Genomic DNA, 16,525 nt, shown 5'->3' on the forward strand with positions numbered 1-16,525 from the left:
GTGAATGAAATAGAAACTGCTGTTTTAAGTAATACATAGTTATGTGTCAATTTATGTTTCGGAAAATGTACAAGGAATTGTCCAGTTTGCCTTGTGACTCAGTGCTCATCTTGTAATACCACAGATGTAGACAGACATAAACACGATTCAAGTTCAGACAATTTGAATGGTGCCTACTTGATAACCATGCTCATGGATCAAGGGAGAGCTTTTCTAAAGCTCGGCTTCCATTATTCAAAGCTTTCTTCAATTCAAGAGCTCGCTTGTATGGCGGTGCAATAGGAGGTTGTATAGGATCTAAGCTCTTGTAAGTTCCATCTGAAACTTTAGGGAGTGGATATGAACGATCCGAGTCAAACCCGTTAAGGTCCCCACAGGCCAGAAATGGGATATAAACCTTATTAGGTCCTTCTAGCCACCCACTGCTGCAATCTGTCGCATGATGTTGTGTTATACTAATGCAGCAAAAAAAAAAAAAAAAGAGAAAACTTTCACATGTAAAATACTTTTTTTGGGTTTACGTAAACAACATTTGTCCGACTGCATAACAGTATAGATATGATGATTGCGCATAGATATTGTTTACAAAGTGAGCTATATGACAGATTTTGGTGAAACGTGAAGTTTGAGATGATATATTGTTAAAAACGAGCACAAGAATCTAGGTAAAGCATGGCAGGAGGGACCAGTAAAAGGATATCATCTCCAGGATCCTCACCAGATTCTTGATCCGTGAGTCCTTCAGAACAATTTCAACATCAAAGAATAAAAACTAGCAAATGACCAATATCTTTCTTTGAATGCATTTCTTCCCCTGGAGGACAGTGGTGTGATGATATCTAACGTGAGGCCAGAAGTCTTTGTGGTAGCAGAGATTGATATGATGAACGAGAAATAAATGTTTCCGTGAATGCATGAAGAGATTGCTTGAATTAGAAGAGCACATAAACAAATATCCCAGAACAAGTACTACTAGTATGAAAGGTACCTATGTCATCAGCACCAGACGGGCTTCCAATTTTCTCCAGGAGACGGTGCAGATCTTTCGCATTAAAGCCTTCTGGGGGAGAGTAATTCTCACAGACCACAAATGCCTCTAGATTTTCAGTAATGGTTTTGAACAAAGAAAAATAAAGGCCTCTGTTATGTCGGATACGTTAAAATTTATTCAAATGCATAAACACCATATACATACATTCTAATTTAACTATACTTCGTTTATATCAGGCGCTCCTTCATCCACTCGATTTAAACAAAATAATGTTTTCACCGACACAAGTTAAGTGCTCAAACTTCCTTTAGAATTAGAAATAACAAGATGAAGGCGGTGTTTTTTTGGAGAAAACAACATATTTATTTTGTTGTAATTGTTAGTTGTCCCACATCGGTTAGATAAAATTCCTGAGAGTTGCATATATGGGCTGGACAATCCTCATCTCTTGAGCTAGTTTTTGGGTTGAGTTAAGTCCAAATCCCGATCTTAACAGTAATATTACCTTTTACACCTTTTGTTACTTTCACCACTAAAGACTTGCTAAATGCAAAAAATATGTTCCCGATAGCTGAGAAAAATAACTCCAAACTTTCAAAATGAGCAAGAAACTAAGAATATTGCAAACTATTATCACATTTGACTCTACTAGTTTACAGCTGTAGAGAAAGTTTGGCCAATGACCTTAAATATCATTGATTACGAAGCAATGACATGATGCCAGTAAAGGTATTCAGGCATGGGGCATCAATAAATTAGAATATAAGAGATTATCCTTACTATTTATGGAGCTAAATGAGATACATGAGGGATAGGTCGACTGGTTGAGCTTTGATATGATTTCAAGGTATAGTTTTTGGATAAGTGAAGATGAGAATGTAATACAATAGTTACTGGAGAATGTAGAGAAAATATTAAACAAATTAATAATTTACCTATGCTTGAATTGCGACTGCTTTTTGGTTTAGCAAATGTCACTTCTGTGAAAAATAACTTAAGCTGCAAAGCAGTGGCAAATGTTAGTAATTCCATAAGTTCCAACCTAACCTTGCCATTATAATTGATGATATGGCAAAAAAATCTTCCGAACTTCATGATTATTAAAGGCATAAATGTAGACAGCAAACCAGAAAATTCATAGTTCAATGAATCGCGTGAATAAAAACACAGAGAGAGGAGATACAAACATTATCGATTATACTTAGTAAGTCATGACGTGTGGTAGCAATTTGACAGAATATCACCATGGAGAAAAGAAAAGGAGAAGCAAAAATTCAAGGAATGAAGTTATCTCCAACTAAACAAATAATTTCCAAGGATTTTGTAATTGAGTAAATGTCTGTTCGACTTTACATTACTTTTGGTGTTTTATCATGCTTTGATCAACCCCCAAACCAAAGAAAACGATACAAGCATGTACTCTGCATTTATTTGCTTGTTTTAGGAAGAAAACCGCAACAAAGTTTGGCCTTCTCTCCCTCAAACGGGGCGGTTTAAACAAAGTTGAAATTAAGCTGTGGGCTGCAGCTACACGAGATCAAAGTTATGTACTGATATTGCGGTTTAAGAGCCAACAAATCAATCACACATCATTTCAAGGTAGATATGTACAAAAGGAAAATATTACACCATTTCTAGTTATCAAGATATAAAAATAGAGGGAAGTTGGTTCAAAGACAATCATAACTGCAAATCATATTAAAGAAATATAAAAAGAGCGAGCTACAGAAGTATGACACACCTGACAGTAAAGAAGACTAGCATCTTTTCCTCGAAATATCTTTGCTATAAACTTTCCACCAACCTTTAGTATGTGTGTAACTATTGTTAAACCCTGAAAGATTATTATCCCTGTCAAAAATCAGAGACACCCAAGGATATATAGCACTTGACATTCAAAACTATTCTAAGGATACAATAAATACATCAGTCAGAATGAAATACAGGAAAACACAAAATGTTATAGCAGAAACGTCATGCACATATAAGAGTGATGCCATCATAAGAATAAAATCTTACAAAAACATCACTGATAATCTACAAACGACTATAAATACTAACCGCCAAAATGAGTTGGGACTGAACAAATTCATCCATGTCATGTAAGCCAGTTACTGAAAAAAATGGACAGAAATCAGGTTTTGTACATGGCAGTCATATGCATAATAGAGATTATAATCCAATTTAACATTCCTGTCACTCACCATCAGGAGCACCATCACATACAACAAGATCAGCTTTGCCTCCATCAAAATGTCGAATGACCTAAGAAGCAGAATATATCAGAGACATGGATAGATGGATAGACAAGGGGAATAGAAGAGAAGCTTCATACCACTTCAGCTGTCCGGGCATTTGTTATATCCCCTTGAACTTGAATAACGCCTTCAATAGGAGCCATGGGTTGCAAATCAATAGCCACAATAAGTGGTAAATCACAATCCCTGCAAAATTATAAAAAGAAATTACAGACTCGCGCTGATAAAGTTGCAAAGATGATTAAATAACTTTTGGATTTAACAGACTAATACATGAAGATCCATGGTCAGAAAAAGAACTGTAAACTATCCCAATTCCAATGCTTCACATTATTATTCTTTTAAAGTAAGTGGATCTATATGCGGCTGACCCTTATTTCAAATGTTTCAAATTAATGATAGTTAGAAACCAGCAGTTCAGGGGAAATAAATCAGTATACACTCATTAAAAGAACAATAGATGCACCAGGAAGACATACTTGGAATCAGAAGATAGCTTTGCCGGGAGATAAAGCTTCTGACTCAAAACCTACATGAATGATGGCATATCAAACTCAGAAAAAGTACAGTAATAAGACAACCTAGAAGAGTTATACTGAAATGCAAGTAAATTAGTAACTTAGTTGCATGATGCATGAAGCTGATGCTAACAACTCTGTAGTTGTTATATCTCACATTGTAGAAGGTGACACTGCAATGTGACTTTTCATGCGGACATTTTCAAGATCCAGCAACAATGTCCAAATATCTGATCGGTGTAAACTGATTTTTTCTTCTTTAACAACTACAAGCTTATGATAACCATGTATTTGCAACTTTCCCCCCAATACAAGTATCCTCACTTATCAACTGAATATTTAAATTTACAAGACTTCAAATACCTGACTCCAGCTACCAGGTGCTGCACACAAATCCACCACACGCTTAACACCTGAGTAAATCCACACAACTCAATTAACAATCGTAGATAACAGTCTATGATAAACATAGATGATAAACCGAAAAGAAAACGTAAGTATCAATAGCCATTTTGCAAGATTTACAGATACATTCAAAAAATAGTCGTCTCGCACCATCAAATATGTTGAACTCCTCGTCGATTTGAAGTAATTTGAAGGCACTTCGAGCCCGCCATCCTTCCTCTTTTGCTTTTCTATAGTAGATATCCTACAGTATCAATCAATAGACCAAACGAAAATTTTGAGATGGTCAATCCCAGATCGAAACAACATAATTTACTGCAAAAGGCCCGAAGAGGGATTACTCTTTTATCTCTTGATGCTTTTCCCATTGATCTTTGTCAAAGTCCCCGCTTTCTCACCCACTCGTCAACAATATATACTTCAAAAATTCAAGCTTTGTTTTCCGCAAACGCAAACTTGTATCAACTCTGTAATTACTTCGAACGGCTCGCTTGCGCCTTANTAAGGGAATCTGGGGGCGAAGCACATATTTTCTTGCAGCGGGTGAAGACGAATGGGTTGAGATTTTGGGCTTCTTGGTGGGCTCAAGATGAAATTGGGCTACGTGGTGGCGAAAAATAATTCTTAGAATACAAATTAAATTTTACTTGCTATATTTATTTTTCATCCCAAATAATTATTCATCAAAATAAAATTAAATATCATATTCTAGTTTGTATTGGGACAGTTTCTTTATGAGTTCGACATAGAACGAAAATCGCTTGAATGATATTTGCTAGCTGAAAAAAAGAACCTCCATATTCAATAATTTTTTTATATTTTCATCTTTCAAAACTATAATACAATGAGGTTGGAAGCAAAATGAGACTCACTTTTATTGGGCTTTTCCTTTTCGCTTTTCTGCTTTGTTTACATTTGCCCAATTCATCTTATATTCAAAGAGTGGATTGTAATGAGCTTCTATATTAACTGGCCCGATCTCATAGACCCAGTCCAACTTAAAAATGTGTAGATAGATTTGGGCTGAACCCATATTTTATCACCAAAAAAGCCCATTCCATCAATATGAGAGTGAACTCATCAATATATGTGCCGTACATCAATCCAAGTTCAATTTAACTGAGCTGGTTATGGTCACATGCATGCAGCCACTATGAGTGAGTGCCCACCAATAAAACTCTACACATCTATTTTCCACCATTTCTTCAATATATATCACAAATTAATCAATTTATTATTCAGTTAATTAGATAAACCCACAATTTGATTATTTATTTTATCGTATATTATGATTCAAATTTAGAAGTGCTTTTGGAATTAAAGAAATCGAGAAAGAAATCTAAGAATTGTATTCCATTCTCATTTCTGTATCTGAGACGTAATTACATTTATACTCAATACAACGAATTAAACTTTGACACCTACCCCTGTTTGTTATAACAGACACAACAAATTTATTCTTTCTGTTAATCATGTAATGGGCTTCTTCATGGGCTTTTAGCACTTGTGGGTTTGTTCTGATTCATGGGCTGCTATTCTTTGTTCTGATTCATGGGCTGCTGTTCTTCTTCTTTAACTTTCCCCCGCAAGCTCAGCAGGGGATGATCTTCCACTCTGAGCTTGATTCGAAGATGATTAAACGTGAGAGCGGACAATGACTTAGTCAATACATCAGCAATTTGAGAAGAGGAAGGGACATATTGAACTGAGAGAGCCTTGAGCAACACCTTTTCTCTGACAAAGTGAATATCAAGCTCGAGATGTTTAGTTCTAGCATGTAGTACAGGATTGGAACTAAGCGCGATTGTGCTGATATTGTCACACCATAGGACAGGTGTACGCTTTAAAGGAATATGTAGTTCAGATAAGAGGGATTTATTCCAAAGTAACTCGGCAGTCGCATTGGCGAGGCTGCGATATTCAGCTTCTGTGCTCGAGCGAGAGACAACAGATTGCTTTTTAGAGCTCCATGAGATCGGAGCTGTGCCAAGGAACCAACAAAAGCCAGACATGGAACGGCGGTCATCAGGATCACTGCCCCAATCAGCATCGCAATAGCCTTGCAGAGAAAGATCAGAAGATGCCGTGAGAGAAATTCCAAAATGAAGTGTGCCATTCAAATATCGAAGAATGCGTTTCACGGCCTTCCAATGGGAAAGAGATGGGGATTGCATGAACTGACAGACTTTGTTTACACTGTAAGCAATGTCAGGACGAGTGATCGTCAAATATTGAAGCGCCCCAACCGTACTCCTATACAAGGTAGCATCAGGAAAATGATCAGCATCCGTGGAAGATAATTTAACACCAGTAGCCATTGGAGTAGGAAAAGGTTTTGCATCATTCATTTTTGTACGAAGTAACAAGTCTCGAGCATATTTAGATTGTGTGAGAAAAAGAGAACCAGAGGAAGACTTGACAACTTCAATGCCCAAAAAATAAGATACTTCACCAAGGTCTTTGAGAGAGAATTCACAGTTCAATTGATGAATAATGGCATCAAGCTGCGTCTTGTTGTTCCCTGTAATTAAGATATCATCGACATAGACAAGAACATAGATGACCGACGCAGTAGTGAATTTAATAAATAAAGATGCATCGGCTTTGGATGCAATAAATCCCATGGATAAAAGAGAGTGACGCAGACGATCAAACCAAGCTCGCGGAGCTTGTTTGAGACCATATAGAGCCTTGTGTAGTTTACACACCAGATTCTTGTTTGGTTGACTGATTTCGAACCCTGGAGGTTGGGTCATGAACACTGTTTCAGAGAGTGTACCATTTAGAAACGCATTATTGACATCAACTTGCTTCACACTCCATCCTTGTGAGATTGCAATGGTTAACACGATTCTGATTGTGGTTGGCTTAACCACTGGACTAAATGTTTCAGAGAAATCAAGCCCCGGAGTTTGTGAGTAACCCTTAGCAACTAAACGAGCCTTGTGCCGAGCAACCGAACCATCAGGATTGGTTTTAATTTTAAATACCCATTTACAGCCGATGAGAGGTGTATGCAAGGGTACCTCGACTAAAGACCATGTGTGATTTTGCATTAACGCAGCATATTCAGATTGCATAGCAGCGCACCATTCTGGACGAGATTGAGCATCTTTGAAGTTTAGAGGTTCAGAGTCGGCTGAGTTGGTAGTTATCAAGACCTTGGGTTTGTATATTCCAGCTTTAGCACGAGTAATCATGGGATGGTGATTCACATGGGGGGGAGAGGTGGTTGCCACTGGAGAAGATGAAGAGCCTGAAGATTGTGCAGGTGGTTGGGAGATTGAAGGAGAAAAGGATGAGACAGGAGACGCAGGAGGAATGGGAAGAGAGGATGATGATTGAATATGCGGTAAGTATAGACAAGAAGAATCAGAGGTTGTATTAGTAGAGGTAGAACATTTAGAATTTGAAAGAGAAGTAAAAGGAAAGGTGAGTTCATCAAATTTTACATGTCTTGAAATATAAGTTCTTCCCGAGCTGTTTATGCATTTATAGCCTTTGTGAAGATCACTATACCCAAGGAACGTGCACGGAGTTGATCTAAATTCAAGCTTGTGAGCATTATATGGGCGGAGGCAAGGAAAACAAAGGCATCCAAAAGTACGAAGAAGGGAATAGTTAGGGACTTTGTTGTAAAGTTTTTGGAGTGGGATTGCGCCATGAAGGCCTGAGGTGGGAAGCCTGTTTATAAGATAAACAGCAGTGGAAAAGGCATCTTCCCAGTACGAAAGTGGCATCAATGCATGAGCAAGAAGAGAAAGTCCTGTTTCCACAATGTGACGATGTTTTCGTTCAACAAGGCCATTTTGTTTAGAGGTGTAAGGACAAGAAAATCGGTGAATGATACCACAACTTTGAAGAAAAGGGGTTAAACATTTAAACTCCCCTCCTGAGTCAGTTTGAATGCACTTGATTTTCCTATCCAACTGAAGTTCAACATGTTTCTTAAAACGCATGAAAACTTGTGCAACTTCAGATTTAAGTTTAAGAAAGTATATCCAAGTGTAACGGGTATGAGCATCAACAAAGCTTAGGTAATAGCGAGATCCATTTCTTGAAATGGTATGAGCAGGTCCCCACACGTCACAGCAGATTAATTCAAGGGGCAAGGAGACATTAGTGTTTGAAGAAGAAAAGGGGTAATTGATGACTTTTTCCAAGTTCGCACGCATTGCAAAAATTAACAATTTCATTTCTGGAAAAAGGTACATTACATCTACGCAAAACTTGCTTGACTACAGAGGACGTAGGATGTCCTAGTCTAAGATGCCATTGTGCTAATACTGAAGGAGACGGATGAGCAGTAAGTGGATGGCATGGCTCTTGATTTGCAATGTTGGCTGAAGGAAGGACAGAGTTGAAGCAAAGTGCTTGTGAGGAGGAAATTGAGACAGGCATTCTGAGATCAAACTTGTAGAGACCGTCATGCAAAGTCCCATGGAGAATGATCGCTTGTGTTGCTAGATCCTTCACAAGACAGAAACGAGGATGAAACTCAAAGAAAACATGATTATCTTGAGCAAATTTACTCACACTAAGAAGATTTTTTGTTATCATAGGAACTCGAAGAAGATTATTTAAAATGAATACACGAGAGGAGGAAGAAGAATATAATCGAGACTTGCCAATGTGAGAGATGGACAAACCTGCACCATTTCCCATGTGAATCTTACCATCTCCAGTGCACTCGCTCTTATTGGAGAGGTTGGAGAGATCATGAGTAACATGATGGGAGGCACCAGAATCTGGGAACCACCATTCTTCAGGTGATGACTCAGTTTTAGTGGTAGTGAAGGCAGTCGCTGGATGGGCCTGAGAAGGGCGCGGAGGTCCAGAAAAACGCGGAGTTGGTACAAAATCTTTGTCAAACCTGTGATAACAGATCTCAGCAACATGACCTTGAATCCCACAAATTTGACAGGTTGGTTTGCCATTGTTAGTGAACCATGGTTTTCGACCTCCTCCTCTACCAAATCTTCCTCGTCCCCTGCTTCTTTGAGACGAAGGAAATGACTGACGTGGAGTGGTTTGATTGTTCATTTTCCTTTGCTAAGGAAATACAGCAGTGTTTGCTGTAGGTGGAGATGCACCATTGAGGGTGTGAGACTCTAAACTTCCTTCATGAGACATGAGAAGGGCACTGACTTCAGAGAAAGTGGGAGTATCGGTTTTGGAGGTAATATGTACCACAACTGAATCATACTCAATCCCCACACCACCAAGAATATATAAAGTTTGATCCTCATCTGAAATGGGATGACCACAGGCAGCAAGTAAATCCATGAAGCCTTTCATTTTAATAATGTAGTCCTTCATGCTTAAATCTCCTTTTTTGAGTGTTTGGAGTTGCAGCTTGTAGTGCATCACCCGAGCCTTTGAGCGTGTAGCAAACAGAGTAGACACCCGTGTCCATAGCTGAACAGATGTCTCACATCCGATCATTTGAGCTTGGACACTTTCACTCATGGATGCCAAAAGGAAAGAAAACAAGAGTTGGTCCTGACGGCACCAGGAAATGAATGCTGGATTGACGATCTCCGAAGATCCATCATTGAAGATGACGCGAGAAGGAACAGGGGGATGAGTTGAGATGAAGCTTTCAAGACCGAGTCCTCTCAGTCCAGCTAAGACCTGTAGATTCCATAGAAGGTAATTCTCATCTGTTAATTTAACAGAGTTGATTTGATTTGCCGGATTTACGAGTAGGAGATTTGGGTTGGTGGAAACAACACTCGGTGATGAGATGAAGCCAGGATCAAGAGAGGCATCAGCCATTTCTTGTGGCTCTGATACCAAATTAAAGAAACCGAGAAAGAAATCTAAGAATTGTATTCCATTCTCATTTCTGTATCTGAGACGTAATTACATTTATACTCAATACAACGAATTAAACTTTGACACCTACCCCTGTTTGTTATAACAGACACAACAAATTTATTCTTTCTGTTAATCATGTAATGGGCTTCTTCATGGGCTTTTAGCACTTGTGGGTTTGTTCTGATTCATGGGCTGCTGTTCTTCTTCTTTAACTTTTGGCAGCAACAGTATTTACATACTGCAAATTGCAATGGTTTTTTTAGTTGAATTAAAGAGCACAACTAAAAATTTGTCTGCTCGATCCGTTGAGTTTGATGGGCTAGTCAAATAAAAAACCTTTCAGTCATAATTTATAAGGGAAATTGGACTTCACTCCCCAGCCGTCGTTTTTTTTTGTGTTCAGTCCCTGGGTACTTTTTTAGTACCACATTTCCACATGAAGTGTACCACATTTCCACATAAAGTGTACCACAATTTGTATGACCTAGTACCACAATTTTGTGGGTAGGGAGTGAACCCAAATAAATGTTTTGATTGGGGATTTTTCACCAACTTCCCCTAATTTATACCATCACAACCCATAACTTCCATTAAGTCTTACCAATTCATACAAGGATATGGAAAACATTGATGATATTTGATATACGTAATAAAGTTTCATTTTTTAATTGAATCCAATTAAAATAATTGATTTCATTGACTATTTCCTTCAATGCCGTTCTCCTTAACACGACCATCTGTTCCGGCCATCACGGCATACTTGTCTTTCCGAGTCAAGTTCGTGCACTCGAAGCCTAACGTCCCCGCCAATACCCTCTGGATGTAATTCGCGACTTCAATGGCGGATTTCCCTTCTCTTATCGTCAGCTCAGGTGGGAGTTGATTCAAGAACGTGATTTCAAAAGTTGGCCTTGGGTTCATGTACCCGAAGTACGGGTCCATCCACTTGTACCCTCGGGCCGTCGTCCCATAAAAGACGCTTTGTTTTGTGTTGATCGCCACCGGCACGATTCTGTCGCTCAATTCTGCGAAAAGAGCGCTGAACCGCAGCAAGAACGGTTCCCGGCAAGTGGTACCCTCTGGGCATATCACTAGATCGCCTTCTTCAAGCAACCGCTTTATGTTGGCCGCGTCTTTCTCCCTTTCTCTGCACAACGCAACAGCTTTGATCGGGGATATTAGTTCGGAGAATTTGCTTATGCTGTAGGTGACGCAGCTGATCTTCCGGCCGAGTGCCACAGCGGTGACAACCGGGTCCAGTACGGTGCGGTGGTTGCATACGAAGAGAACGCCGCCTTTTCCGGAGCTCGGCGGTGGCGGTGGTGTCCCCTTGACGATGAGTTTGATACCGAGGGCAACGTAGAGGTAACGCACGATTTTTTCAGGCAAAGGGATTGTCCCGTAGATTCTGATGATCGATAAAATGAAGCCGATTGGCATCCATAGAAAGGTCACCAAAGCCACAAGCGGGGTTGGCCTTTGTACTAGACGGCCCTCGTGAAAGATGACGGGGGATAGAAGCTTGTTTCTTGGGAGTGGTNAAATAAGAATATATTATTCAAATCAAATAATCAATACAATTAATGCTGAAATTTCAATTTTTACTCGTCAAGTTTTAATTGATAGAGCAACCAATTTCCTCTACCGATTTCTGGACATTTTTAATATACAGACTCCTCTTCTTGACGGAGAGTAGACAAAAAGACGACAGGCTGATCAAATTGAGTAGAGAAGTGAAGTAAATGAAGCACCTAACTTAATTAATAAAGTTGATAGGGATTTAATACATTCATGTCGGATCGTATTTTGTGAGACAGATCTCTTATTTGGATCATCCATGAAAAAATATTACTTTTTATGCTAAGAGTATTACTTTTTATTGTGAATATCGGTATGGTTGACCTGTCTCACGTATAAAGATTCGTGAAACCGTCTCATAAGAGATCTACTATAAAATATATACATGGGTTTGATGACATTTATTATGAATACTCATATGAACACAGTTGAAGTGACATTCGTTTATTGGATTTATAATTTCATTACATTAAATAAATTTTTACCACCTCAACCATTAGATAAAAAAAGTATTTATGGTGGCTAACATTTGTGGAAGGGCTGAGCCGTAACTTTTTTACGGGGAGATTGTGAAACTTGCTCCGTAGAAACGGGAAAAAAGAAACCTTTGTAACGTGCGACTTCTATGCATGATTATGACAGAGAAGGATTCTAATTTTCCAATTTTAACATTGTCGGCCTTTTGTACTTAAACGAGTGATATACAATGGCATGCCCTGAGGCCTGATTGGTCTAACGTTAGTAAGTAAATATTTTTTACATTTGATTTAAAAATGTTAGATAATTCGAAATCGATGGATAGTATACATTTCATGATGATAAGTAACATTCCGAGTCTTTTATGGTTCGGACTCTGCTAAACTTGAAGTATTTCTCTCTACCTTCAGTCTCGAAAATAGGAGAAAAACACTTCGGATATGACATATACTAAACCCCGAAAATATTAAAGCAATGATAGGTAACAAACTCAAGATATCAACGTGTACTTGGTGGAATTTAATAATTGAAAAAACTAGCAAAATGTTCATGAAGAAGGCATTTGTGGTGATAAAATGTGCTCTCCCTCTCAACTACTAACATGAAATGCCCATGGGTAGTAGTTTCGTACACAAGTAGGATTTGCTATTGATTATAGGATAAATTTATATATATAAAATAAAGTAACACCTTGCAGATGGACATGAAATCATGATCAGTTTCCCTATCTCCAAGCCCCAAATCAGGCACATTCGTCCCAAATTCTTTCAAAATCGCCATTCGTTTGTGTTCTCCGACAAGTACAGTACCAGGCTTCTTGACAAATCCCGTGGCAAGTCCCGATTTCGTCACTTCCAATTCCGTCCCCAGAACCTTGTCCGCCCCCAAGTAAGTCTTAGCAAAATGTTCCACCATAATCCTAGGGTTGGCAGTGATTATATACCTCCTCCCGAAGGAATTAAACACTTTCCATGTCCCTGGATGAACGTCTTTGGCGTAGAATTTAGGCAACACGGACCTCGACACGATCTCTATGTCACAAACCTTGAGCCCCGAGAATGTGATAAAGATGAAAGTTTGTATAGCAAAAGCTTCGGACACGAATACGTAGATAAAGTACCCAAACGGAACAGATGCCAAGAGGATCAGTGCTCGAAAAATGTTGCCCGCCTCGAGGGCCATGAGCAGGAAATAAGGGAATGCACTCCTGGAGACCAAGAGTGTGCCATCGAGGTCGGCTGCCACTGCCTGAGTGGAACGTCCCTCCGTGCTACATTTCGTTATCGGATCGAAATCCCGAAGAGCAACCATTTTGTGGAGGGACTAGAATAAAATGGAGGGGATCGGGGATATGGTCAAGTTTTAAGTTAGAAAAATATATATATAATGGAGGGTTGGGTTTAAAAAGGAATAAGCAACATGGGCTTGAGGTTCAAAATGAAACAGTTGTGAGGAAAAGGGGTCCAACTCTATCCCAGGTCGTTGAATACCGATTAATATTGAATTAGCCAGCCTGCATTTTTAGGTTTGGATATTGCCCCACACTAGGCCTGCATGCGTATATACCAATTTCTATAATTATATTTAGGGGTGGGTACGGTACGGTATACCGTATCGTATATCGTATCGAACTACGATATCATATACCGTACCGTAAATATCGGTATGAAATTTTTCCATACCGATATCGATACCGGAAATTCGGTATACCGAATTTTCGATATAAAAAAGTTCATACCGGATATCGTACCGACACCGAAAATTTTGTCGGTATACCGAAATAATGTTGGTATATTAGGTATCTTGACTTTTTTCGGTATATCGAACTTAAATTTAAAAAAATAATAATAAAAAAAATTATTTTCGGTATTTCGGTATATACCGAAATACCGAAAAAAATAATTATGTACCGATACCGAAAATTTCAGTACGGTCTGATACCGTACCGAAATTTTTGGTATCTCGATTTTTTCGGTAATTTCGGTATTTTTTCGGTACGATATTTCGTTATATTTTTTCACCCCTAATTATATTCTCTAATTGATTAAAATCTATAAATATTATTACAATCGAATTACAATCGAGTCTTGAACTTGAATTTTTTTTTTACTTGAAATCTTGATTTCATACAAGTCATCAATAATCTGGTCATAATATACAATCAATTATATGATTTAGGCAGGGAAGTAATTTGTGCAGTACAATATTGTTTCTTTTGATTAATTGTATGCCAGCTGGTATATTATGTGTACAATTTGAGGATTCTCAAATTGACAAAGGGAAGATTTAAATACGAGATATATAATTTAGATTATTGTTCTCAGAATATGCTATAAGAACAAATTTATATAAAAATAATTGTGCTGAAATTTTTCTCCTTGGCTCTTTTTAGCCTCGATATTTCTATGTTATTAATTAAATTTGGAGTCATGTACGTATACTAATATATTTAGTCCATCAATATGACATTAAAATAAATTTATATTTTTAATCTTCATACTTTAATTAAATTAATGCGAATCTTAAAAAAATTGGGAAAAAATTTCTTCTCCCACTAATTTAATAAACTATCTTTAAAAATTCTTGATTTTTATTTTATTTTTTGATGTGTTTTCCTTCATTAAATTTGGTATGCTATATGTAAATGTAATTTAATATGATATGTAATTTATTTCCCCAAAATTATGAGTAGAAAATTAATTTGTGGGTTGCCAAAAGAATGTCAATTCTAACAACCCGGGCGGCCTCATTCGCAAGATAGCTAGTTTAGAGGAATGGCTACAAATTAATTTTGGAAATTTAATTAATTTAAAAAATAGAGAAATAAATAAATAATAAGATGTAGTACATTATTCAATCGCTCTTCAAGTTTTCCCAACTACCTTCTCATGTGATTATTATTCACATATACTTTTTGTTTTTTTTTAATTAAAAAAAAAGAGTGAAAGAACAAGAAAGCTGTAAATGAGTCAATAACTTATAATTTTCAGTTTAAAACATATCGATCGAAATATATGCAACACATTTATGTTGAAATAAGCAAATGGATTGGACTGTGATAAATGCCATTAAAATGGGCCATCGAGGATATGATAAGAGATATTAATTAACACAAAAATTCATGTGAGATAGTTTTATAAACCAATTTTATGAGACATATCTTTTAATTGAGTCACAAATAAAACAAATATTATTTTTTTATTTAAGGTCGATAAAAGAATGTAATCAAATAATGTTATCATATTGATTTTATTAAAAAAAATCATCTCGTCGTGCTTGCGACTACTATCTTATACTCTTGTCTCTTTGCACGTGTAGTTGGGCCTAACTTCACCCTTAAAGCTAATTTTTCGAGTGGAGTTGGGTATAAATCTATAATCTGGTTAAGATGTGGGGATTGAGAGTCTACTCTATTGGTTATCAATTTGTTATAAATTAAGTTCGAAGCTAATATATTCACAAAAACCAAGCGTTGCGTATTAAATGCGAAAAGCGATTGGGGCAAAATTTGTAGGCACTAACTGAGTAGAAATCTTGAATTCTTGATTGATGGCAAACAGAGTTATCTCAGTGCGAATAAAGATACCGATTTTGCAGACACTCGTTTTAAGTGAAGAAACTGATCAGCTACTGATTGCTGGTAATTTTTTTCCCCGGGGTGTTTTGTACTTCTACAGAATATGCTTTGATTTCTTGTTCAAGCCTGGTTTATTTTGCCATGCAAACCAGCCCGAAACTGCCCATGCCTGATTTAAATTAATCAAGGAATGTGCATTTGGCCAACAGTTTTTGATAGTAGGGGATGATCCATGCTTGAGGTTGTGGGATTCGTCCGATGGAGTGCGGTTTGATTGGTCAGATGGGCATGTATGGACCGCAGAATTGGTAAGGTGAGAGAATCTACCTGCGATATGTTTGGAATGGTTCATAAAATTTAACAAATGATTCTCTCACGATCAGGTTAATCATAGCAATGGCTATTGCTATGGCACATGAAGATTTGGTCATCGATTGAGTACTTCATTTCTCTTTCTTTGCGTGTTAACAGGATGTACCCCGTGGCAAAGTGATCAAGTACAAATTCATACTGAAAGTAAACGACAATACCATTTTGTGGCAACCGGGGCCTGATAGATTTCTTTAAACATGGGAGACAAAAAAGACTATAATTGTTTTCGAAGACTGGGATCATCCCGAATTCCAGGATGTTGCAGAGGAAGAATTCATAGCTTATCTAAATGATGAGAACTCTTTGATCAATTCAGAATCGACTACAGTTTCCGATAATTCAAGCAAGACAACACAAGATGAAGAGACTGATGCGGAAAAGCAACATGTTGGCACTAATGAGAATTCTAGTCTTGATGAAAAGGTGAAACAAGATTCAAATGCAAACATAAATTGCTCGAAACATGAAGAAAGGTCAGTTTTAGAGAAAGAGGCTCCGGTAAGTCCTGTTTTATTGCCGGGCTTTATTC

The 16,525-nt window shown here is 37.7% G+C and overlaps 2 protein-coding genes and 1 long non-coding RNA gene across 3 annotated transcripts; 1 reads left to right on the top strand and 2 right to left on the bottom strand.

Moving 5' to 3' along the window:
• Positions 1 to 5: 5 nt before the first annotated feature.
• LOC140959116 (tRNA (cytidine(32)/guanosine(34)-2'-O)-methyltransferase-like) lies at positions 6 to 4,673 on the bottom strand. The gene is made up of 11 exons (XM_073416883.1): positions 4,514 to 4,673; positions 4,323 to 4,416; positions 4,131 to 4,180; positions 3,729 to 3,778; positions 3,327 to 3,435; positions 3,196 to 3,256; positions 3,053 to 3,105; positions 2,733 to 2,825; positions 1,927 to 1,990; positions 989 to 1,096; positions 6 to 432 (listed from the first exon to the last, which is right to left on the bottom strand). Exons 1-11 carry the CDS (start codon positions 4,538 to 4,540, stop codon positions 191 to 193), a joined length of 951 nt encoding a protein of 316 aa, XP_073272984.1. The 5' UTR covers positions 4,541 to 4,673; the 3' UTR covers positions 6 to 190.
• Positions 4,674 to 10,618: 5,945 nt separating this feature from the next.
• LOC140959117 (glycerol-3-phosphate 2-O-acyltransferase 6-like) lies at positions 10,619 to 13,438 on the bottom strand. The gene is made up of 3 exons (XM_073416884.1): positions 12,738 to 13,438; positions 12,661 to 12,692; positions 10,619 to 11,532 (listed from the first exon to the last, which is right to left on the bottom strand). The coding sequence occupies exons 1-3, from the start codon at positions 13,356 to 13,358 to the stop codon at positions 10,686 to 10,688; spliced, it is 1,500 nt and encodes a 499-aa protein (XP_073272985.1). The 5' UTR covers positions 13,359 to 13,438; the 3' UTR covers positions 10,619 to 10,685.
• Positions 13,439 to 15,444: 2,006 nt separating this feature from the next.
• Positions 15,445 to 16,437, top strand: LOC140960462 (uncharacterized). The gene is made up of 2 exons (XR_012172169.1): positions 15,445 to 16,007; positions 16,096 to 16,437. It is a non-coding gene; the product is annotated as an uncharacterized lncRNA (long non-coding RNA).
• Positions 16,438 to 16,525: the final 88 nt, after the last annotated feature.

This window comes from Primulina huaijiensis, chromosome 15 (genome assembly GCF_012295235.1).
Source record: "Primulina huaijiensis isolate GDHJ02 chromosome 15, ASM1229523v2, whole genome shotgun sequence".
NCBI classification, from domain to species: Eukaryota; Viridiplantae; Streptophyta; class Magnoliopsida; order Lamiales; family Gesneriaceae; genus Primulina; species Primulina huaijiensis.

Coding starts and splice junctions, on each gene's coding strand:
- LOC140959116 (XM_073416883.1), bottom strand. CDS start 4,540: ATGGGAAAAGCATCAAGAGATAAAAGA. Junction 3,436..3,728: donor AAGCTATCTTCTGATTCCAA/GTATGTCTTCCT, acceptor ATAATTTTGCAG/GGATTGTGATTTACCACTTA. Junction 1,097..1,926: donor CAGTCGCAATTCAAGCATAG/GTAAATTATTAA, acceptor CTGAAAATCTAG/AGGCATTTGTGGTCTGTGAG.
- LOC140959117 (XM_073416884.1), bottom strand. CDS start 13,358: ATGGTTGCTCTTCGGGATTTCGATCCGATAACGAAATGTAGCACGGAG. Junction 12,693..12,737: donor ATTTCATGTCCATCTGCAAG/GTGTTACTTTAT, acceptor TATAATCAATAG/CAAATCCTACTTGTGTACGA.